At 37.7% G+C, this 24606-nt stretch overlaps 1 protein-coding gene across 3 annotated transcripts in view; it reads left to right on the top strand.

Annotated features, from left to right (window-relative positions):
- The window catches only part of CDK14 (cyclin dependent kinase 14), a 311313-nt gene that overhangs the window by 127416 nt on the left and 159291 nt on the right, over positions 1–24606 (top strand). For all 3 annotated transcript variants that reach the window (XR_004359107.1, XM_032699286.1, XM_032699277.1), the window contains 2 exons: positions 7215–7309; positions 22271–22333. Coding sequence is in view for 2 of the 3 variants with exons in the window: in XM_032699286.1 (XP_032555177.1) it covers positions 7215–7309; positions 22271–22333 (158 nt within the window). In the remaining variant the exon portion in view is untranslated. The remainder of the gene's footprint in view (positions 1–7214; positions 7310–22270; positions 22334–24606) is intronic.

Here is a 24606-nt window from a genome sequence, read left to right as displayed (position 1 = left end):
GCAAAGTGTGTATTTCTATTTTAAAGGCCTCTATTTCCAGACTTTGACTCTCTACTCCAAAACACGGTGTTGAGAGGTTTGGGTTTTTTTCAAAGGGAAAGTTACTCAGTGGGTTATGAAAGTTGCTACTAAAGCCTGTTTTTTTGGGAAATGGGAGGAACTGTTTAGTCTGAAAATTTCCACAGTCATCCTAAGGTAGATAGATAGTTAGGTGAAGACAGTGTCTGAAATTCATCACCATATCAAGGCTAATAACAGCCAGTGATGGTTTTATAAATTGTACTACTGGTCCCAGTCATGCTATGTGAGCATAAAAAAGTAATAGAAAGATTCCTGCTTTCACATGCTACCTGTATTATAGAGTTGTTTTCTGTACACACTGCATATTTTTGGTTTACACAGTTTCCTCCTCTTGAATACTGAAATGGACAGTGAAGGCAAGATATAACTGGCTGCTACAAGATAGGAGTAGCATATTGCAGTTGGTTTCCACAAGAGTCTGACTTTAATAGGATGATGTCTCATTATTTTTAACCTCCATCTGTACTTGTGTCTGAAGAGTACTGGAAACCATACACAATGCATGAATTTATATCTAGAATGTAATGAGACATTTATTTCATATGGCAGCAGTCTTCTGTATAACTGTTAGAATAATACATTGTAGTGCTTTTCAGAGCTTATTTGATCAGTCCTTCCAGTGTTTTGTTCCAGTTCAATAGGCAAAGAGGTTTCAGTAGGTTTGTGACTTGCCATTTGCTTAGGGGACTACAGCCGTAGCAAGAAGCAGCTTTGAATATGCCTGTGTGTTGTTACACACACATTTTTTCTGTATTTCTTCTTTAATAGCATGCTACACTTTCAAGAAGGAGCAGCAAGTAGAAATTTCACAAATAAAACCTGAATTGAGACTGAGGAGGTAGGTGCAGCTAATTTAATCTACAGCAAAGCAGTCTACAGTTGAAGGACTACCAAATCCTTTTCTTGCAAGCACGTGAAGCACTGGGTGCTTCCTCAATGCCAGATTGTCCTTTTTTTGACTTAATGAAAACTAGAATAAGGAGCATTGCTTACATCTATAAGAGATTGCCATGAGGTTGAAATTAGTTGTGAAGAAGGTAATTGACCTATGCTTACATAATAGTCCACCCAAAGTTTTCTGTTCTGCTTTTTCTTCTTCCTGTACCTTACAAAATCTTTTGAAATTTGTTAAGAAACTTCCTCCTAGAAAATTTTCAAAGCTGAAGAGTAACCCATATGTCTTTAATGCACTGTATTCACTAAGATCAGAGTGGAAGCTGACTAATTCTGTGCATTTGTAGGTGTGCAGCTCTTAAATCAATCGCTTGGGATAATATATGTACTATAAATAATGATCATTCTGCAGACTATATCCTGTGGTGAGAAGATGAGAATTCTCTGGTCAATGTGGTCTTACCTAGAATGTACAGTTTTCACTGAATTGAATATTATTGTATTGGGGTTATACGAAAGCAAAGCTATTTGCTTGTAGCAAATTATTTCAGATGGGTGAACTGGAAAATAGCAAAGTGTAGATTTGGGGTCTGCATTTCTGAGAAGGAAATTTCTGCACATTTATTGCTGCAAAATCAACAGAGTACTGAATTCCCCTCTCTGTGGTAGAATTCTAAGTAACCTTTTGCACACAGAAAGCCCTGCTGTGTGGGAAGTGGATCAGAAGCATAAGGGACATTGTGCTCTCAGGCCAAATTTTAAAAATTACTCTAAAAGATGTGTAGATTGAAACATAACTTGCTGGGAGGGAAGTAGAACTTCTGTAGTTTGTGCAGGCAGTAAGACACATTTGAGTATGTTTGTTCAGAACACATGATGATAGGGAAAAAAACCCCATGAATGTTTTCTCACTAAAGGTGCCTTTCCAGGAGAGCTCAGAGGCTGAACCCAACTGTTTATGCGAAGAAGTTGGCACTTTGACAGAGAGCACCGTTGTGTCTGCAGAGTGTGACAAGCTGCAGAATTTTAAAGATAAGTTGTTTGGCTCTGAAGCACAGCAGCGTACTTGCTTTCACAAATTTGTGTTACTGAATAGACTGTGTGTGCTTTGGCGTCTCAGAAATTCAACAGGGCAGCAAAGATGCACAGTTGCACTAACAGTATTAGAGAAATGCAAGTGCCATGGTGTGCAGTACTCCAGCGTAAAAGTCTCCCAATGAGAGATGTCCTCCTAGAGTAACATTGCGAAAGGGTGAGCACTGTGTGTGAATAGCAGTATGGGCAGTGGTTGTCACTGGTGCATGGTAACTCCAGAGGACACCCTTACTACTGTATACTGAGGAAAGCAGGCATTTTTGTATTATACTTTTTAGAAAAATGTTGGGAGTATCACAGCCTTTGTATATATTAGGAAATACGAGAGAGTGTCATCAGCAGTTGTACATTATGGTGAATATGAGCAGCATGAGGCTGAGTTCTTCTTCCACTACTGAGAAAAGCTTTCATGTCACTAAAATGTCAGCCAATTCAGAAATCATGGATGATGGCCCTTTTATCTAGGGCCATAGTTCTCACTCCCATGAAGTGAGAATAAAGTGGTAGTCAGGAATTGAAAGACTGAATAGATGATCAAAGCTCCGTAATTAATGTTCAAGCTTAACATGCTTGCCATGTCCAAAAGTACTATCTTTGCTAGTGAAAAGTTCTTCCATGTGGCCTGGGAGTCAACAGTGATAGTTACTTTTGTTGATTTTGTTGTGTAACTGAAATGTTACTTTGTGGAGATGTGGGAATAGTCTTTTTCAAAACACTTCCAAGCTGAGGCTCATCTAAAAGTCACAAGGCTTTGTTAATGGAGTGTCAAGCTTGAGCTGATGCTGTAAACCCCACAGGGAGCAAAGCACTGATTTACTGATGCTGCTCAGGTTTTGGGTAAGAGTTGGCTGTAGTCCATCTGGCTTGCCTTGCTCGCAGAGTGAGCGTACTGTAGAATCCAGCTCATCTGGGAACAGCAAAAAAACTCCTTGACCAACACAAGCGATATGGCAGCTTGCCAGGAGCTCATAATAGATGAGAACATCCCCTTGTTGGAGAAGTCTGTGATGGTTATTCAAGCAAATGAAATGTGTTTCCTTTAAGTATGCAAATATGGTTATTAGCCCTTGATGAAAAGTGCTGAGTGTTGGTACATTTAGCGGCTCAGGTCATGAACTTGCATACAAGTTACAGAAATTATCATCTTGGATGTTGTTAATTGTTAAAGTATGTCAACAATTCATCTTCCCTGTTTTTTACTGTTAGAAGTTGCTGTGAGGGGCTGTGCAAACGCAGGTGACAGAACAAACACCTGGCAATTCAAACCCATATAATATTTTTTTCCAAAGTGTTTCAAAAAAGCATTTTAACATTATTTGCTGCTTTACTTCCTCAGAACTCTTTGGGGAAATTAATTAAAAGTGCTGCCATCTGTTTATCTTACATTTAATACTGAGGGTAAAAAAAGAGTGCCAGTAGTTCTGAAGCAGCATTGTATAATTTTGTTATTAAAAATACATGTTAAGGATACAATGAGTACTAGTACATCTTTTCCACTTTTTGAGTTGATGCAATGCTTTTTCAAGAACATTTCAGTCTTTTCATCATGACTCTGTGTGAAATCTGGGGGTGATAATCACTGGATGGAGATGGTGTTCTCTGGGAGAATTATTTTATTCTAGAACTAACACCAGGCACAGCAACACCTGATTTCTCACTGAGCTCCAGTAGCAGCTGCATTGGCAGCTTCAAAGGTAAAGTCAGTCTTGTCTCAGACTGATGCTGATAGATTCCCTGGACTCTTTTTTATTCTTTTGGATGTGAATTTCTGGGTTTTGTCTTTGAATTAGTGGAGTTCATCCAGAGTTCCATCTCCTTTGAGTAAAAACTTGCCCAAAAGAGGAGGTGTATTGGTCATCTGTTCTGAAAGGCTGTTTTTCCTGGAAAAAAACCCATATGAGCCATTGGTTCATATTTAATTTTGTTTTTAGAGTACTCTGTGGAGAAAGAAACGACTTTCCTGTTTCAGACAACTTTTTTTCTCTGTTTAATTTCCTTCCCCCTCCCTTTTATTTTTTTTTTTTTAAGAAGCAAAGCAGTGTTTTCACAAAGACAGGCAATCTGGTAAGACTCCTGATAGACGAGCACATGGGGTAATTCTCTTACTTTCGCCAGTTATGTTTGGTTTCTTACAATATAAATTGATAGTGTAATTGCTTATTTCTGCAGTGTAAATTAGTGCAATTAAGATGATTTTGCTCCCTGTGCTATATTATCTACTATATTTCACTTGGTCTAATGAAGAAGCCAGAAATTTCACCCTGCAGGTGATATTTTGTAGTTCTTGTAATATATGGCAGATGTTGAATATTGAGGCTGTAAAAGGGGGAATTGTATACTACAGAAGAGTGGGGGAGGGGACTGAAGACGAAGGACAGTATTTGCAAAGACTTCAGGGTAAGCTGCTTTCAGTGTACTGTTTAAGCTTTAATGACCCATGTACAGATTCTAGCAACAAAGTGATGGCCAACTAGAGAAATTAAAGGCCTCACAGCAAAAGCTGACAGAGGTTATAAATACTATAACAATTTGACAGGTTCTGCTAGGAGGCAGTTTTTATGTTCCCAGTGTCTCTGCATGTATGGTCATTTGACAAGGTTTGAGGGAAGAACTGGTGAAATCTCGGTTACTTCAGGTGAACTCTTCTCAGAGTTTCCCCAGGTTAAACATTCTTATTTCTAGTAGAGGATACCTTTCAGAACAGTTGTTCTGTCATCTGTTGTTTATATACATACCTTTTTCCAGTAGCAGTTTTTCATTCTTCTCTTTTCAAAAAAACCAACATATCCAAATCTCTCTGAGCTTTTGCTCCAAGAAATTCTAGAAATTCTAAGATGAGGATCCTATTGTGAGAAATAAAGTGATGTTTTGCTGAAGCCAGAGTGACTGGAGGGGGTGAGGGGGATGGGGAAGGGGGTTGGGAGGCTAACCCTTCTTTCTTGCTTATAGCTGCTTGTTGCTTAGATGTGGTTTAGATTGTACCTTGCACCTGCACAGAGTTGTTAAGAATGAACAGGAAAGGCTATACTAAAGATTTGCCAAAAAAAGAAGATGAAGGGGATATGTGGGAGGGAGACTTATGGCAAAGTAGGCAGTTAGGAGAGAATATAAGTCCCTGAGTACCCAGCCAATGGGAAAGGGGACAGGGACAACCACCGGCTGAGGAAGAATAAAAGGTCACCCATTTTGGTGAGTGGTGCACCTCTCTGGAGAGGGAGACACCCAATTAACCTGACTCATTTAATAAAGTAGTTTTGCTTTGATGACTTTGTCCCCTCTCAAATATATCAAGAAGTATTTCTCACACTAGGAAAGTTGTGCATGGCTCTTTCTTTAAGAAAAGGCTTCAACTTAATTTGTGGAATGTTAAAAGTTGCTAGACATGCACTGATTAAATGTTTAACAAGCTTAATTGTACTTACAATAGCTGATACACAATTCAGTAGCAACATAGAGTGCAGGAAAGACTGCTGACTTTCTAAATAGCATGAGCTGTGGAGTGCAGGCCAAAGCAAGCTCCTTTGAAACATTTCTTCTCACCTCTTCAGCCAGGTCGAAGGGTTGCTTCATTCCAGGTCATGGAGCTTGCTCGCAGGTTTGCAGTCCTGTCATCAGGATATCTCTGGTAATACTTTGAAGCAGCTTTATGGTTTTTTCTGCTTTGCTATCTGCCTTCTGCCTAGTGTGAACTCCAAAGTTTTGCTGCTGAGGGTGCTTGTGGATGAACACTTGTGCAACCAAATGCCATGTTGCTTTCATGTTACTTCCAAGAGTGATGAGTGATCGATCTCTTTAAGACCAGTATGAGAGATGAGATGTACTTAGCCTATTTTAAAGCCAGATGACCCCTGGAGTTACCTCCACCTGATGAAACACCCTCAAAACACCCTTAATAGGACAGCAAGGGGTAATAGTGCTGTGGAAGCTCCCTAGTCACCATTTTGCACAGTGAAGAATTGAGACACGCATTTGGTCTTTCATTATTTGCTTTGACAAAATAAGGAAGGTGACAGAAACAAGTTGCATATTTTCAGTTTAGAAATATGCCACTTATTTGCATGTCTTTATATCTATTATAGAATCATAGAATCAGCTGGGTTGGAAGAGGCCTCTGAAATCATCAAGTCCAACCCTTGATCCAACACCGCCGTGGTTATCAGACCATGGCACTAAGTGCCACATTCAGTCTCACCTTAAAAACCTCCAGGGATGATGAATCCACTACCTCCCTGGGCAGCCCATTCCAATGTCAGATTACTCTCTCTGTAAAAAATTTCTTCCTAATATCCAACCTAAACCTCCCTTGGCAGAGCTTAAGACCATATTATTTACTTGCTGGGGTGACTGATAGTCCTGCTCAGATGTATGTGTGAGATGACAAGACACCGATGGCAAAATGACATGGGTAACAACATATGGCTTGTCAGCATATCTTGTTAAAATATATCATATCTTGTGCACCATTAAATATGTAATATGGTATCAACATTAAATATGTATTATGGTGTAAAAAAAATTTAGTGGCGATTACCTGAAAGTTCATTAGATAAGTCTTTGTTTGTCTTTTCTGAAACTGTGAGTTAGTCATTGAAAAAATAAGTGAGAAAATACCATTAATTTATTCTCATAGGCTAATACAAGTAATTCCATCAAGCCTGTGTTACATTTGAGAGAAAGAAGAATTATTGCTTAAAACACTATTCTTGGGATAGATGCTGGACTTTGTTTATACAGCAGCTCTGTTGTGTTGGATAGCAAAGACAATGTTTTGAAAAGACATACTTGACTTTCATCTGAGACAAAAAAAAATTATCTTTGAGTGTAGAAGCAGTCTTGTGTCTGGTTGAGTAGACATGACTGATTCACTTAGAGGAGGCTGCGTAAGGAAAGCATCTCTAGCCATAGCTCATTTCGACCTCAGAGTGAGGTTGAGTTTGACCAGCAAGGTGGAGAAAATAGCACTGAATGGGAAGGTGTGATCTTCAAACACACTGAATATGTGGAATTCATGAACATAGAAAATACTAAGGTACAACTACTGGTTGTCAGGTTATGAAGCTCACCTAAGTCACTAAAAAAAGAAAGCCAATTAATGTAAAATATTTGGATTCTTTCTAAGATTACATATTTGTTTTGCTTTTCAGCTTCTCTTTTGAAAGGATTGAAACATGCAAACATTGTGCTGCTTCATGACATCATTCACACCAAGGAAACCTTGACACTTGTGTTTGAATATGTGGTGAGTAAAGTAACTATATATTCTGGATATGGTCCAGAATGTATTGAATTTGATGGAAATGCTCTCTTTACCATCAGTGATCTATGAATCAGGCCAAAATAGCCTTTACTTTCTTCAGGAGAGTGGTGGCTATAGGAGATGATGCTTTGTAGTGGAGTGGAAAGCTAGGCTAAACCAGAGATGGAGAAGTGACTACTAGGGCTTTTGAAGGACCTTATGCTGCTGAATTGACTCTTTAAACTGGTATCTTACTCTGCTTCTTAGTCATGGGTTGTTTATTGGAGCTTTTTCTTTATTAACATGATCAGGTAACTTTAAAATAGGTGAGGATAAGTAGGGAAGAAGAACAGGACTAATGCTTAAGAGGTAGTTCCCTCATGAAAAGCATGTATCAAGTTTAAGTGGCTGTTGTGACTGGCTTGGGCAGAGTGTCTTTTTATAAGCAATCTCAGTAAAAAGCGAAGTCTGTTGCAAAGTCTGAATTTGGACTTTTTTTTATTTTGTCATGACTAATGTTTTAGCTACTAATTAAAACTTCAATTTACATAGTGTAAGGATTTAATTGTGTTCAGAGTATTACTTTCCAAAGTATTGGCCTTGGCCTTCTAATTAATCTTTTCAGTTTTTCTAAGACAAACATATGGCATTTATGTAGAATTACTTCAGCATTTAGCTGTGGAATTATGCAATGTACTATCATAATTAACCTCCCAGTTTTCACAGATGGGTCCAAGAACATGTAATTTAAAAGAAACAAATGAGTTTAGAGATGGCTAGATTTTCAGTATCATATCTATTATTGTGCTGTAGTCTGTAAGACACTACATTTATAAAGTACAGTGATTACTAGCTTTAGTCTTAGTACGTCTCTGCTTAAGACAAGTGGAATTGTTTTGTGTGTTTCTTGGGAGGAGGCCTTAATTTTGACATGATAATGCACACAGAATCACAACATCTTGTCTGGAGAAGCTCTTCATCCTGTCTATGTACATTAGAGTGCTACAGTGTAATGGTGTGGGTATTCAGCTATAGCAGCCTGCAGAGTGTTTGCATACAGTACATATTTTTTTACCTTAGGTATTGGAATATTCATAAAAATATAATTCCTTGTCTTAAAATTAGTGATTCTTCTGTTCCTTATACACTGAATTAGCATAGGAAAAGCCTTGATATTTAATTTTATGTAATGGTCAGTGTAAACTTATTTGCATGTCTTTACATGAATACATTTTGCAGTCCTTTTATCAGCAGCTGTATTTAGATGTATTCATCAGAACTGATTGAGAAATGAGATGTATAGAATATGTTTCTCCCAGAAATAGATGGTTTTGCCTATTCTAATACTGTCGAATTTCTGGATTTTACTTTTTGCTTATTATACTAATGTCAAATTTCTGGATTTTATATCCAGTAGGGTTGTTTACAGACTCTGGCTCCCAGTCATGTGTAATATCATGGTGCTGCCCATGATTAAGTATGGAGACAAACTAAGCTTCATGCAGTGACACATTGTTCTGGATTCACTTAGCTGTTTGTTTTTCAACAAGGTGCTATTGGGATCAACCCTGCTGGTGGTTACCCCTTTTTATTTCCCATGGTGTTTCATAGCTTTTGAGACCGTTTTAGGATCTCATTTAGTAACGGTTTCTTGAACTAATCCAAGTAATATTTTAGTATTTTGGCTTGTGGGCAGTCTCTCAAGGTGGTGCTCAGGAAGAAAGGGAGGGTACTTTGTTCTCTTCAAACACCCTGAGGACTGTATGATAATGACATTGTAACATGCTCCTGTGTCTTGAGATGACAGAATTGCTTAACAGAAGTCTGTTTTCATTGTTAGGTAATGTAAAGTTATAGTCTGATCAAATAGCTAATGGTATCTGATAATGCCCACGTAACCTGAATTGAATTCTTGTGGGAGTGCATGATACAGGTTTTAATTGCATGATCACAATGACCTCTTTTGTTCCTTTTGTTAAAAAGCTTCCATTCAGTGCATAATATGAATGTGCAGAGGTAAAAATTACAGTTGCCCATTTAAATGTACAAATTTTGGCTTGTTGACTATGCAATCTAGCACATAATTGGTGTTACTGAGCTCCATATCTGTAATGTCTGGTTTGTTGTTATTTTAACACCTGGATGTGGTTTAGCTCAATCATGTGAGTAATTTGCACTGAAATAAGTAAAAATATTCGTGTGATTAAAATTACATGGTGGTTTACATTTTTGAATTATTGAAGCCTAACAAACCTAAAAGGGGTTGAATTTGATTTATTTCATAAAGTGACATCATGGAATTGATACACTATTGCCAGTGATCACTATTGACCATTTCAAACATAATAAAAAACAGCTGAGATGTCATGATTAAATTAGGAATGAACAGTTAGTGACCTGAGAGTTTTCAGCAAATGGAAACTTTGTGTTGCTAGATCTGTGACGATTCCATTGGGAAAATAATACTGGTGAAACGTCTGAGGTTATCAGAGGTATTCGGTTTCAGCATTGTCCCTGAAAGAGTAGAATGAATTTTAATTTCATGTAGCACCTTCCATTGCAAAATACATTGCAGTTGTAAGTTAAAACCTGAAAGCAGAATAGCCTCTGAAAGGAAATGGGGCAGTGATTAAATTCTCTGTGTACCTCAAATTAGATTTTTTTTTTTAATATGAAAGTCTGTCAGAAGAAAATATGGAAGATTTTTTTATCTTTAACCTTGCTGGTCTGCAGAACCAAGAAAACTCAGTCTTTAAAAACTCTATCTGACAGTTGAAGATCAGGAGAAGTTCATTCTCCATATAAGGGTTTTGGTGGTGAATGTGGAGCTGTACGTTTCTATGGAAGAAGAGAAAGGGAGCTTACTCCTTTTGAATGAAAGAACTTAGGTGAGAACAGTTTAGTGTATACAGTACCTTGTTAGTAAGGCATAATTTCTTTGTGTTCTTTGTTAACTCTTACATCAGCATATTGCAAAGGGAGCTTAGAGCTCAGTTTTATCAATGGATGACTGAGGGCCATTGCTTGTTACCTGGGGAGTTTTGAGAATAAGCTGCTTGGAATTTCCTTTAAAAACCTGAAGGGCTGATAGTCTTTCATGTACAAATGGTACAGAAAATGGTTTCTGTATAGTTAGCTGGGATATCCTAAACAAGACCTGAAAATAAAATGTGAAGTTTTGGCACACTTTGCATATAGTATCTGAGCCTGTGAAGACTTCCAAAGAAAAAGGTCAGTTCACTTTACAGTTCAATGGAGCAGTATGACTGTTCACATGAGTTTTGTTCCCTTCCTTGCTGGGCTCTGTTTAGGTGTCAGTTGAGACAATGTTATGGGTACACTGGCTTTAGTGCAGGTGTCACTGATATGGCAAGCTTTGCCCAAGGAGGTGATAAGTTTTACAGGTGAGATCTCAGACATATTGAGAGATCTCTGAAGATGGTTTCACATCTGTTTGTTCTAAAATGATCATTAGCTGCTACCGTTTGTTGCTTCAGTTGTTTATTTAAAAGGAAGATGACTGTATTTAGAAACATTTAATTGCTGAAAGGCAATCCTAAGCAATACGTGTTTCTACAGTCTCTGTAGAATGATAATGAGGTTTTTAGTGTTATGCATAATTATATAAGTATATTATTATCAATAAATGAACCAGCAACCTATTCCTGGCATGTAAAAGTGAGCTGGTATAGCAATGCTTTATCTCATGCTTTCAATGTTTATGAACTAGATTTGAAACAAGAACAGATACACTTACAATTTAAAGTATGAGCTATGAGTAATATTATTTCTGCCTCTACAGTGAAAAGCTCCAGACTAATCTAATAATGTAATTAAACCCAAGAATTTTCAATTACCTTGCCTATTTTCATCTGTGTGTATGTTTTTGCTTCTTCAAAATTGCTTTCCATTAAAGAAGAAAGTTTAATTCTCATTGCTTCATTACAGCAGCTAAAATAGGTTGTTCTACAATGAGTTTACTTAATAAAGTTCATTAGGTACATTGCCCTTCCATTTCCTGTAAGAAAAAAGTAGGCGTGAGTTTCTTATTTTAATGCTTTTTGGAAATTGACATATATGCTGTTTATCAGACAAAAAAAGCACATTATTTTTGTGGATGAGAGAGCAGGGAAAACCAGTTGTGTCTCAGAACTGGTTTTGAGCTCTGATCACTAGGATCATTCACCTAGAGGAAATTAGGAAATCTAGCCACAAGAAGGAAGGAGGAGTCTTCTAATCCTTGACTGAGTGTGGAACTTATTTGGAGCCTGCATTACATTATTTTGGTGTGAAAGTGAAATGAGGGGGGATTTTCTTCCTATTTGAGGAGGTGCTTGTCCAGCTCCAGTAAGCAAGGACGGACAGCTAGTAAATGTCTGCGACAAGCCAGATACCTCCTGCCACCTCTTGGCAAACACACTTGCTTGTCCACTCTGGGAAGGGGCAGAGTCATTGAGGGCTCCCAGCATGGGAGCAGTTGAATTTTGTAGTTTCTGTTTACCTTGACCAGGGAAGGAGCTGTTCCCCTGTTGGTTTAATCCCAGCCTCGTGCCCCAGTTTCACCCCAAGTTGTCTTGCTTAAATCACAGTCAAAAAGGTGACAGAGCAAAGCTTAGAGTAAACAGAAAGGAAATGCCCTACTACTGAGAAGAGGCAGTAAGGGAATACCGCTCTTGGGAAAGCCTTGTTTTTCAAGTTTTAATGAGCAGATCAGAGAGAGGAGCCGTTGATGTCCAGGTATAGGTTTGAGAGAATCAGCTTTGGGAGGTAGGGATTCAAATGGGATTTCAGGAGGAAATTGCTTAGTGCTTTGCCAAGAGGTTAAGACTGTGCCAGACATGAGAATCAGCAGGAAAGAAGGAACGAAAAGTTATATTTAAATTTAAATAAAAATACTCATTCTAGGCTCAGAAGTTTACATGTGCCTTGCAGGAGGGGGAAAGATGACTCAGTTTGCCTCATCATCCTGACTTTGCAGGACCTCTCAGAAGTTTGTAGACTTCATACGGAGGGCACATGCTAATGATGTGTTAATGAGATTAATCAAGATTTACAAAACAACAGACTGGGAGGCTGTGTGTATCTGAATGTCTATTTTTTGTGCAATTTAAGGTTTTTTATAATCTTACCAAATATGGGTTAGATTTGCAGTATGCTGTGCATACAATAGATGCCATTTAATAATTGGCAACTATTATTTATTATTATTTTTATTAACAAGTGTATTCAGTGTAAATATTTTCAAAAACAAAACAAAACAAAAGTAACACCCACAACAAAATCAAAGCATAAAAAACATCTAGAGTTGAGCTGATGGACGCAACACTGGAAATCACATGAGATATTCTATCTACTGACAGATCTCAATTAGTTTATTTTCCTAAATTACAGATAAAAATGTCAAACGTGATTGTAGTAGGATGCATATGCAGAGTAGATATGCCAGTGATGACACTCGATACAGGTGAGGTCACCATCCTAAATGGTAAATTTGTACACACAAAGAAGAGATGAATCAACTGGAGACCTGAGGGGGAAAAAGACAAGAATGAGTAAACATTGAGAATGAAGGCTTCTAAGGAAAAGTCAGAGTAAGTAGGGCTCTTAAGAGTTAGGGGGAAAAAAAGGATGAGATGTTTACAACCTTTAAATATAGAGAAAGTCAGTGACCTATTTCTATGTGAATGGTAAAGAGGATAAAATAAGAAAGTCTGAAATAGCAGTAAGGAAGAGAAAGATTAAACTCTAGGAATGCCTCTTTCATGGTAACAGTAAAAAAGCACTAAAGAAAATACTACGGGGGGAGGGATAGTTTCTCTGTTCCTGTCAGTTTTTAAGAGTGGTTTAGGCAAATAATCAACATGTCATTGACAGTGGATATGGGTAAGATTATTATGTTTTTGAGATCCTTCCTACGTGTCTCTTTTTGCATTATAATTTTCATCAGTTAAAGATGAACACTTTAAATCTTTCAGTGAAGTTAATATGCTGTTGCTTTTCTGTATCAGGAATTGAAGAAAAAATAAATCAGTTTATTTTACTACATTAAACAAAATAAAAAAAATTCCTTCTAGTTGTAGGGGGTTTTTTGTTTGGTTGGATTTTTTTTTTGTTTGGTTGGGGTTTTTTTTGGGTTGGGTTGGGTTTTTTTAATGATTTTTTCTATGTTATAGGTATCTGGACAGCTCTACTGTTGGTAGTTCTGGTGGTATCCCACACATTCCTTATCTTTTAATTTCAGTAATAAACTGGCATTCTCCAAGTCCCTCTGGGGTGAAAGCTGACAGTATCTGAACTTGCACTAGAGACTGTCCAGTCTAATTAAACTTGTTTTTTATCAGGCTCTTTAATAATATGGGTTGTAACTATTATTTAATGTCTTTTAAAATGTGGAACTCTGATTTATTCAGTGTAGATTGAAAAAACAAACAAACCAACAAAACATCAACTCAAAACTTGGCTGTTTGGAGGGTGATGATTACCATAATTCTAAATCTTTAAAATAGGTTTTTCCTTTCTGAACAAGCAGTATGTAGCTTTGTACTAATTTAATCATACTGATAAAAAATACATCTATGAAATCTCTAAAAACAGAAACTTGGGGTGAGCAAAATAATAGTAGTAAAAATCCTGAAGTCAGACTGAGTAAATCAATAGTTGCAGATATCTTTATACTATGTTTATAGTTTTGTGATATAAAAAATAATTAAGGAATGGTGAAAAGGAGGAATCAAGTATCAAGCCTGAGTAATAAGCAGAGCCACCTCTTGAAAGTTAAAAAGCCCTATTCTTGTTTTACTACTTTGAGTAAAGAGAATCTAATCCATGGAAACATCATTTTTTTCTAGTGTGTCTTGCAGTCTGAACTGCAATTTTCCCTATAAAATTTTTATTAATCTTGCAATCATGCATGGACAGTTAGGATTAGGATGCATGACACGAAAAAGTCACTCAGCCAGGGTGAAGAGAGGTCTATGTAGGATGTGGAAGCTTTTGAAGGAAGTATTTGCACTTGTCTTTTCCTGCTCTGAAGATGGCCCAATTTTTGCATCCCTCACACCAGCATAGCAAAGGCTCTTCTGCCAGCTGAGCTTGTGTAGACCTGTCTGTACTATCCAGTCAGTCCCGTGCCGATATCAGCATGGATGCTTGACTTAGTGTGGCTGTATGTGGATTGTCAGCCTCGCTACCATATATGTGTTCTGCTTACGTGGTCCTGGAGCAAGTACTCTCACCATGAGCTTATGGGTATCTGCCATGCTCTTACAAGAAGAAACTTTTCTGTATCTTCAGATTTTGTTTGTTTGTTATATGTGGATATAGTGGATGTAATGTTCAGTGCTGTGGAAGCTCAATGACTTAGCAAATTAAAGAAAAAGTGCACATGCAACGTGTTACAGCTTGCAAAAATTGTCCCAACCCTGTTGATTTTGGGGTCTATAAGTCCATCACAGTTAGCACAAGCTGATGATTTGATGCTAGGTTTTGATCATACTAAACAGGAATTCCTACTGATTTTTGCAATGTCATTCTTTAGTTAAAATAATTTCACTAAATTAAGTGTGTTTTATCTCCTTAGCCTGATTTACTAAGAATACAAAGCTGATAGAATTACTAAGGTGGCTAGAGAATAAGGGGGGAAATAAACTGGCATCTTTAGAAAATTATATTTTGTTGAAGATCTCTTAGTTCATTCAGCAATTCTTTCCTCAACTGTGTCTCACTTGTCTGTAAGGGACCAGGTTGTTCTCTGTGAAACGAACAGAGACTTTGTATCCATAAATAAATTTGTCTTTTCTAATAACAGCCAAAAATCAGACAACTGTGCATTCCTTTTTCTCTCTGGGATTTTCAGGTAGGTTGCTATCTGTATTAAGAACTCCCCCACTGCCCAGCCTCTTTTTCTATATAGTATTGTTCATGTATTTTGAAGTATATTTATCTTTGTTGACAGTGTGAGAGAAATCCAAGGCACTAGAAACATCTGTTAGCTAAATTGTTTTCATTAAAGGTGTCTTGTGGGGCAGTTTTTTCTTTCTTGAATCCTTATTATATATCTTTCCCCTGCTGCTCAGCCCAGCTGGTGCTGCTGCCTGCTGCTGTTCTACTGGAAGTTGCTTAGGTATCACCCAGAGATAGCTTGCTTGCAGGGTATTTTTTGTTAGCGTGGCTAACGTTGTGTCATGTCATAGAGGGAAAAGATTGAATTATAGAAAGCCACAGAAATACATGAAAATGAGAGTATATGACACTTTTGAAAATACCAGCCACATGAAATGAGTTTAAAGTGTGGCACAGTAATCTGCAGAGCACTTAGGTTGGAGGATATGTGCCATTTAAATGGAATTAACTTTTCTTTGTTCTCATGTCACTTCAAATATTCCAACTGCCCGTGCTTTTATTTGTAAATTATATTATTGGTTTAAGAATTTGTTGGTGACAAAAGGGAAAGTATATTTGTCAGGAAAGCTGCTAGGGCATAAATAATGTGTGCTCTCCTTTGAACAGAGAGGGATGGCCTCGCTGCCTCAGTGGAGCAGCACAATCTGTCTGCTGCATGATGGCATTGCCAGCAGCCAAATACTCTCGTTTTTGTTTTAATGGAAAGGTTCTTTCACGTTGCTGGTTTTACATGATGAGAATGCAGTTGGAAGTGCTTCCTGTTCCACTCACAAGCCCCGGGCTCTCCGTGCATTTTGGCTTCAAAAATGACAGCTGAAACCAATTAGGCAGCATTATGGGATGGCTAAGTCACATGGAAATTTATCATGACTGAGGAAGAAGAGGGAAAGAGAATGTATTGCATGGGAAGTAGAAGTGACTAATTTAATTAGAAGAGAATGACAATTGCGTTATTATTATGGAGAAGGCTGGCAAAGTAGAGCTCATTTCACGTCACTGGCCATGCCTTTGAAAGGAAATGTCCTGCCCTTTGTCTGAACAGGTTTGTGTTTGGTAGCAGAGTCTCTGATTTCTGAGCAAGATAGTTGAGCAACATAGTTGGAAAGTGAAGCATTGAGCATATCTGAGGACCTTTGTAGCTTGTGGTTTACTCATCTATTCATAATTAGAATTCCTTCTTCAAAGGGAGAAGGGAAGAGTCTGCACCATCAACATTTGTCTTTTTTTTTCTCTGTTTGCGTACTCTCTCTTTTCCAGAAGTAGGCTGCAATGTATATAAACCTTGCTTCAGCTTTATAAATATCAGTCAGAATTCTTTTCCCTTCAGCAGATGCTTATACACAGTATGCTCACAAACATAAGCACACGTCTACTAACATAAACCAGAGTCTTGCTGAATAAAAATGACCTTCATATAATTATACACTGACACAAGTTTAAATCAAAATCTCAGTTCATCAATTCATTTCTTCATGTAAGTCTGGAGACAGTATTTCATGAGGTAAATGAAACAGTTGATGGTGTGGGGAAGAAATGAGTGAAAAACATTATAGAAAGAGTCTGAGCAAGTGGGCATTTTCCTTTTTCTTTTTTTTTTTTTTTTTTTGTATCATCCACGCTTGATTTGGTTAATCCTTGTACAACTTTCTTGATTTTTATTTAGACTATGAGCAGTTATGTTGGATAAGTAACTTAATCTCTCCCTCATTTTCATGTACCTGTAGGAGTTGTGATACTTGTTTCCATCACAGGGAGGAAAATATTTGTAATTCGTTGAAGTTTGGGTCAAAAATGGGCATTGGCTGATGTGCTTCTACATTTAGTTTGGAAAAAGGAGAATGGCTGCATTAGCATAGCTGAGCATGAATTTTCTATTCCCTGTTCTAGGAAGCATTGTGCAGCCTCTAGTCTAACAAGAAATTGTGCCATCTATTCCAGGAAAGATCAAGGGTTTCTTAATGGAAGTCTAGTTGCTTGAGATATGCACTGAGGAAAGGGTTTGTGTTTTAACATGCTGAGGTAAACAAAGGTAATAAAAAGGCTGGACAGGGCCTTCTCAAGGAGGTGTAGCTGTGTGTGCCAGAGCCCTGAAGTCAAGGCACAACCCTGGAGCAGTGATCTTCTGGCACAATTTATTGAAATACAATTATTTGAAGAAAAAAGATACCAAAGTCTGCCTCAGGTTGCCTATATTTATTTTTAATTTCAGCCAAAATGGCCAAGATATCTTAAACCTGTATCTGGAGGACCCTTATTATAAATATTCAAACCTTACAGCATGGACTTGGAATTTAGGGAATGGGTAGCCTTTGTGCTGTGGGTAGCATTTAGCTATTATTTTGCAAATTGCCTGAAATTTGGTCAATAGATAAGCTTCAGATAAATCGTAAATTGCACTTAAGGACTATGTCTTTGAAGATTCTTCCTCTTCTCTCAAAGACTTGGCTTTAGTCTTTCACTTCAAATACTGTAGATTGATTTCCTGGAGGAAGTGAAATTGTTTCTGGGAGAGCCAGTAGTGGGAGGAGAGATGAAATTATTCACTCAAAGCGTAACACATTTTACACAAAACATTGTTTTGTTAGTGAGGTGGCAAAGTCAAGCTCTTAAAATTAGAGGATGGCAAGATAAACACGGCCTGTGCAATCTCCTTTGGTCATCCTTGTGGAAGAACCTGTTGTGCAGCTCTGCAGCAGATTGTGTGGTGAAGGCATGGGGGGGTTGTTGAACTTTTCTCGGTTTTTTGTGCATGTTGGAACTAGGTTCCTGAGTCATTCAAAGTACTGTTTCAAGATAAGGCCAATAATAACTGCAATGGAGAACTGGGTTCCATCCCTGCTGTATTGGGAATTGTCATTACCATCAGAAATTGCTGCCATTGTAATTCAGATATGAAAAATTTCTGCTATTTCATCATGAGATTCCTAGTCTCCTTTGCAAAAGCACTGCACATTCATAGCTGTGACTGAAGTCAGTGTTGCAGAGTAGTCAAGACAAGGCTCTCAGACAGGCATGAGAAGGACACAATGATTCTGTGGATGATTATGATTAGATTTATTGCTAATATGTATCTAAATATTGCCAATTCATTTTAAACTTTTGCAGGCCAGTGTGCACCAAAGCCAATAACAACGTCTTAGCTCTCCATCTCTGTAATGTGAGAATCCAGAGTTCCTTCTGCAATACCGATCTGGTTTTCTTAGCTGAGGACAAGCCACATTTTAAAAGCTATCATAATGTACATTTATTGGGGAAGCAAATAAAAGGTTGGATAAACTGGTGGAGTGTGAAGAGCAGGAATTTAAGCTAAAATATACCATGTTCTGTCAGCATGGTGTTACTTTGGTGATTAATCTGTGTTGAGGATTAACAGTATGGCTGATAGAGTTGTTAAGAGCTAGCTCAAAGAATTGGTTTAGCCAGGTCCACCTGGGATCAAAATGTGTGTGACAGATGCTTGTAATCATTTGGGAGTCTCTGTACTGCATTCCCAGTATATTCTGCTTCCCTGTGAGGTGTCCTCACCCTCTGAGACAGTGGAGAATGGACTGTAGAAGGTGTATTGCTTGGTTTGTTTCTTGTCTTTGTACCTTATTTCAGCATAGTTTCATATTCTTGGCAATAGGTAGTTGTATCTTGAATTTTCCTTTAGGGTATATATTTTATTAGATCAAGGTGGTAACCATAGCAAAGTCTCCAGTGTCACAGTGTGGCATGCTGTATTTGCAGCCACTGTTCCACTTGGGAAAGCATGTTGTCTTCTACCCAGAAATACAACATGAAGAAAAAGACTCCATTCATCTATACAATACCAATTTCATGGAATACCACTAGAAAACTGCTTTTATCCAGTTTGCTCTTTGTTTTCTTTTCTAATGCTTTGCTGAAACTTGCATTCATGTAGTCTTCTTCAATGTCAGTGGTGCACACAAGCACTGGAGCAGACACTTGCCTGTCAAAAGGGAAAACAGGTTTAGAAAGAGCTGTCTCTGCAGTGCTGTCAATTTTCCTGGCTATACTAATGTTTAATTCAACATGCATTTAGTCCCTACCTTGGGAAAAGAAAAGCAGCTGATGCTGCCTTTGCTCTACTGCTACCTTCTTTTTCTTAAAATGAGAAACAATGTACTCTAACATTTTAAGTTGCTTTCACAATTGGTACCATAGTGTTTAGTTACTTTCATGAGAAAGACTCTAACTTAGTTTTATGAGACCAAATACTTGAAAGTTTGAAGAGAAAAGACTTTTAATTCCTGTTTCTTATCTGAATGAAGATTTAGTAGAGATTTCTCTATGTCTGTAGTGTGTCTGTAGGGCAAAAAATAAATACCAAAAGACTGCAGCACAATTGACTCTCTAAATTTTCCAGGATTCAGAGGAAATTGCTGTTTACGCTGAATTTTAAGTGGATGCATGCAATCCGTTTTGGAAGGTTTTGATACAGATGGTTATATCAGGCTCCCATTTGCCTTGATCCTTGGGGTTGGAAGAAGAAGTTAATTATGCATAACACAAACATGATCGTCATTGGTGTTTCTGTATGGAGAAAAGGCATCCAAATAGTAACTGAAATATGAGCGTAAAAAAATGGGGTTATCCTGACCATTTATTACAAGCATATCGGAAATAAAAAAGGTGACTTATTGCTGTTCCTGGTGATGTGACTCTGAATAGGATGAAAAGCTTTTGGTGAATATACAGGTGCAGCTGGTGGGGCTGGCATGGTGGAGCTTCGGGGATGGGACTTTGAGAACTAGTATTGAGTTTGTCTTCCTCTGATCTGGTTTCTGTCGGCTGACCAGTTGCAGATTATAGAAATCAGTAAGAGGTGAAGGAGGCAGTAAGTTTCCCACCTATCAAATTATCTGTCTCTCACAAAGGCTGAAAGACTGAACTTGCATTCCTTCAGCCAGCCCATGCAGTGCTCAGGGGCCATGCTGGGTGTATCTGAGGATGGGACAGCATCCTGGTCACCCTGACAGGCTTTCTAAATGGAAATTTCAGGCTTTTCTTTAAACTTCTTTGAGCACTGCAGGTGCTACCAGTATTCAAAGATTTGTATTTAGGTTAAAGAAGAGAACATATTATTCCAACAGTCTTGTATTTGTCTTCAGTAACAGTTAACCCATTAAAATGAGGGTAATCCTCTGAGCTTCTTTTTTGACACTAGCCACTACTGTAGTAATGTGTTTCAGCTGATGTTTTGCCAGAGGCAGACACTTGTGCTGAGGTTAGTACTTAAAACCTGTTAGTTTATTCAAACAAATGATAAGGTTAGCAAATGACTCTGTTTTGTTGGTCATATAGTAAAAGAAGACCAAAGCTAGCAATGCGAGGATGCATACTGAAGGATGACTGGTCCATTTTTGGCATGGTTCATTGATATAGTCCCAGAAAACTAACTGGGAGAATAGAAGAGGAATATGTACCTGAAGTGGCTAAAGATTTACAGAAATGATGAATAAGTCTTTAAACTTAACAGAGCCTTTATGCAAAATGAAGTTCAGTGGAAGTAACTATTCACTGGTAGAGATGTAGTTTTAAATTTTCTTTCTAAATGAATTCACTGAAGTGTGAACTATAAAATGAAGAATTGCTTACTGTAGCCTGTATTTTGGAAAAAGCTCTATTGTGTTGTGCTTAGTGTGGTTTGCCTGTTTGAGTGTGCCCTTGTGATACCCTCACTGTTCATTTTGAGATTCGAGCAATTTCCTGCAGTCAGGGCACTTGCTGTCTTGGAACCATCTAAGAATTCCTGAAAGTAGTTGTGCTAGTGCACAACCTAATCATACAGCGCATCTTATGTCATCGCAATGTTCGTTCTACATGCACGGTAGGTTTTTTTGTAGTTTGTGACTTCAGAAGAGAAGATTATGCATAACAGTTGTGGCTAGAATGAATTTTGTGTCTTGGGTGTGAAATTTCCCATGTATCCATATAACTTTGCAAAAGAGAACTAAAGAATGCCTCCCATTTTGGGAAATGTTGCACAGAAAAACCATTCTGCTTTGTGGAAGGCAGCTTTTGTCCAAAACTCTCACCTTGAAAACTGATTATATGTAACTGGGCTGTTCCATATATGAGGCAGGTATTGCCAAGTAGCTTTTCAAGGAATGTTGGATGATTTTTACCAGATGTGTTCAGAAACCAGATGTGGAAGGCAGAGTCTGTCTCTGTGTCTTTACTTGTTAATCTAGTGCATATTTTTACTTTGTTTATTCCGAACATAGTTTCAGGAGCTGAGTTGTGCAAACAAATCAGAGATGCCACATGCCACTTGACTGAAACCATGCTGCTGAAGTGAAGAAATGTAAGAGTTCAGAGAAAGTAGTGTTTCCATAGTGAGAGCAATAAATATTTATTTATTAAAGATAACATCAATCTATACATCGCAAGCCTGCTTTTTTTCCTGAAGAGATTTTATGCAATGTTTGCAGGGAATATAGGTAACTATATTCAGTGTGAAGTGAAAACTTGTGTTTTGATTCTTCTATAAAGCTGTTTCCTAAAGTATCCGTAATTAATGTAATTAATGGCTGTACATGTCCATCATATATGCTTCTTTTTGAGCTGGAAAGTATCATTCAGTACTCTGATATGCAGTGCCTTTCAGCTTTATTTTCTAAATCCTTAAGCCATTCTTAATCTAGAATCACTATAAAATTATGTTTAAAATGCAATGTTTTAGTGTGAACAATTAGAGTTGCGTGTGAGATTCTCCTTTCAGGTTCTTCCTCTTCCCTCTAGATACTACCTTTATGGTGTTGATGGTGATACTGTCCTTGCAAGGTATAAAATGATACTAAAATGCAGGTAATTAATTTACCATATACAGGATGTTAGAAAAAATATTAATTTGCATTTATTTAATATTAATATCAGTCAAGTTACCAAGGCTGTTAATTAAAATTAGTGTAAAGGTACGAGTGTGTGTTTGCACATGCGTGACTGAAAAAAATCTCCTTATTTTCCCTTTGTTCTGTCCACTCCTAAATTGAGGGTTATTTATTGCTGCAGTCATACAGATATTAATACACTTTTCTCCATCTGACTTTCTTTTAGCACACTGATTTATGTCAGTACATGGACAAACACCCTGGAGGGCTTCATCCAGAGAATGTGAAGGTAAGAGTCAAAAAGAGCACACATTCAAGGCAAAAACAGTAACAGTGAAAAATGTCATGTCAATTGTTTAATAAAAACTCATTTGCTTATATATTTTATATATGAGTAAATGCTATTAACAGTGTTGATAATTCCTCCCCTCCATTTGAACATTTGCCCTTAAGACAAGACAATACTGCCCTTAAACCTCAGAGTAAACGTGCTTTAGGGTGTCAGTGCTAGATCTTCAGTGAGGCAAGTCAGTGTAGGTTCACCAAGTTTGAGGGAACTGTAATGAATGCTATCAGCTGAATGTACTGATTTTTATATGAGCAGATAAAATATTCCCCAATCTTTTTGCTCACCTTGATGAAGCATTTTAATAGCTGATCTCACTTTGGAGGTTTTTTTCTTTCTAAGGTAGATACTTGGAATCATCATGCAAGAAAGAGGGGGTTTAATAGCAGGATTTAATGGAAGTATAGATGGGTAGAGACTTGATCGAGTTACTTTTCGGGAAGCCAGTCAAATGATTTTAGCATTAAATGGAAGCCGACCAGACATGCAGAATGTGTCGTGTGTATATAGATCACTCAGATGATATTTGTTACAACTGTCTTGCACTTCAACGTCAGTCCCATTGTTGTTCTACTTTGGAAGTGTTTAAATCTTCACTTGTCATACTGAGAGCTTTATTCCAGTATTTAACTTCTTGAAATTTAGAAGTTCATGATAAAAAATAACTCTCTTTTCTGGAAAACTCAGAAGGCCTGTTTGGTTTAAGAAAACAAAATGTTTTAAAAACAGGAAGGATTTTTTTTTTTCTGAAATAGCTGATCATTGTTGCACATCATCTGGTTTTATAGGGTAGTTTCATGACTTTTCTATGTTCTTTGACTGAAAAGTGTCATCTACAACATGTGAATGTAGATGAGAAGAACTGCTATCTAACAAATTTAGGGAAAATTCTTCCTTACTGCATATATTTGGCCAAACTAAAAAAAAAAAATATTCTTTTTGAAAATGCATGTTGTGTTTGCTGCAAGATAGCATCCTTGTAATATCTGACTGTCACTCAGACATTTTGCTAGTGTGAACAGGGAAAGCCCATGGGTCTTCTCCCACTGCCAGCTTCACAGTGCCTCTGTGAGTGTGGCACTTTTACATTCATCTCTCTGAGGTTTGGTATAAGTGAAGACTGGCTTTGAAGGTTCTTTGTGCTCCTTCAGATTTGCAAGGCTGCAGTGCTGTATAGTTGGAGGTCTGATATGCAGTAGTCATTGTAGCTGTAATTGTTCACCGCTAAAAAGACATTATAATTCATATAATTGTACTTTCATTTGATATTATCAGGGCCCAGTGAGCTTGTCTTTGAGGAGAATGGGCATAGGCAGATAGTTGGGCTTGCTGATGTATCAATCCTCTAAATCCTGAGATACCTCAGTATTTAAAACAGTAGCCGCAGAGGGAACAGATTTTACTGCACGTGTTCCCGCGACTATCTTTACCGTCTAACAACAGTGCTTAGCAACACTTCCAAAACTTATAGACACATTAGAAATATTTCTTTGAGTAAGCACACGTAGAGTCCTGAGGTACTGCTAGTTCAAGTATTTTAAAGTCCAAATGGATTTTTAATAAAAGGAAACTGGAGGGGGGAGGGGAGTGAAAAAAAATATTTGGAAGTTGGAGCAGATGAAACTACTCTTCTACCATGAGGAATCCCTTTTAACAATTCTTTTTTCTCTTCAGTAATATTAATGAAAATCAGTTGTATATATTTAGTGGACTCGCTTGCCAGGCCAGCAGCAAAGGCTAGTGTTAATTTATGCAGTAATTAAGACCTGGCATGATGATTTGAACTCCTACCAATTTAAAACTGAATCAGCCAGCTTGAGGTTTTCAGTGAATACCTGCTCTCAAAGCTGAGTGAAAAATAGTCCAAGACTAGGCTGTCAGGACAAGAACCCAGTTATGTATGTTAAAAACTCCCAGACCTTCACCAGCATGCCAAACTAAAAGCTTGCACTACTCTTTTCTTACAGAGGAAGTAAGATGGTTACTTCATAATATCTTAATGCTTTGTTGTGCTGTACTCAGCTTGTCGATTTATGTAATTGTGGTTCTGAGACTTTGCCACCTATGTTGGTTTTAGCTTCTGGACACAGTTGTCTATTTGGAGCTACAGCTGATTTTTAAGGGTTGAGCTGAACCATGTTAATAGCCTTCTCTCCCTGCCAGCCCCTTCTTGCTAGAGGTCCTTCAGGAATTTCACTTTTAGTCAGACTTTTGGA

This window comes from Chiroxiphia lanceolata, chromosome 1 (genome assembly GCF_009829145.1).
Source record: "Chiroxiphia lanceolata isolate bChiLan1 chromosome 1, bChiLan1.pri, whole genome shotgun sequence".
Classification (NCBI taxonomy): Eukaryota; Metazoa; Chordata; class Aves; order Passeriformes; family Pipridae; genus Chiroxiphia; species Chiroxiphia lanceolata.
Note: the sequence above shows the minus strand (reverse complement) of the source record. Positions and strands in the feature narration are given on the sequence as shown.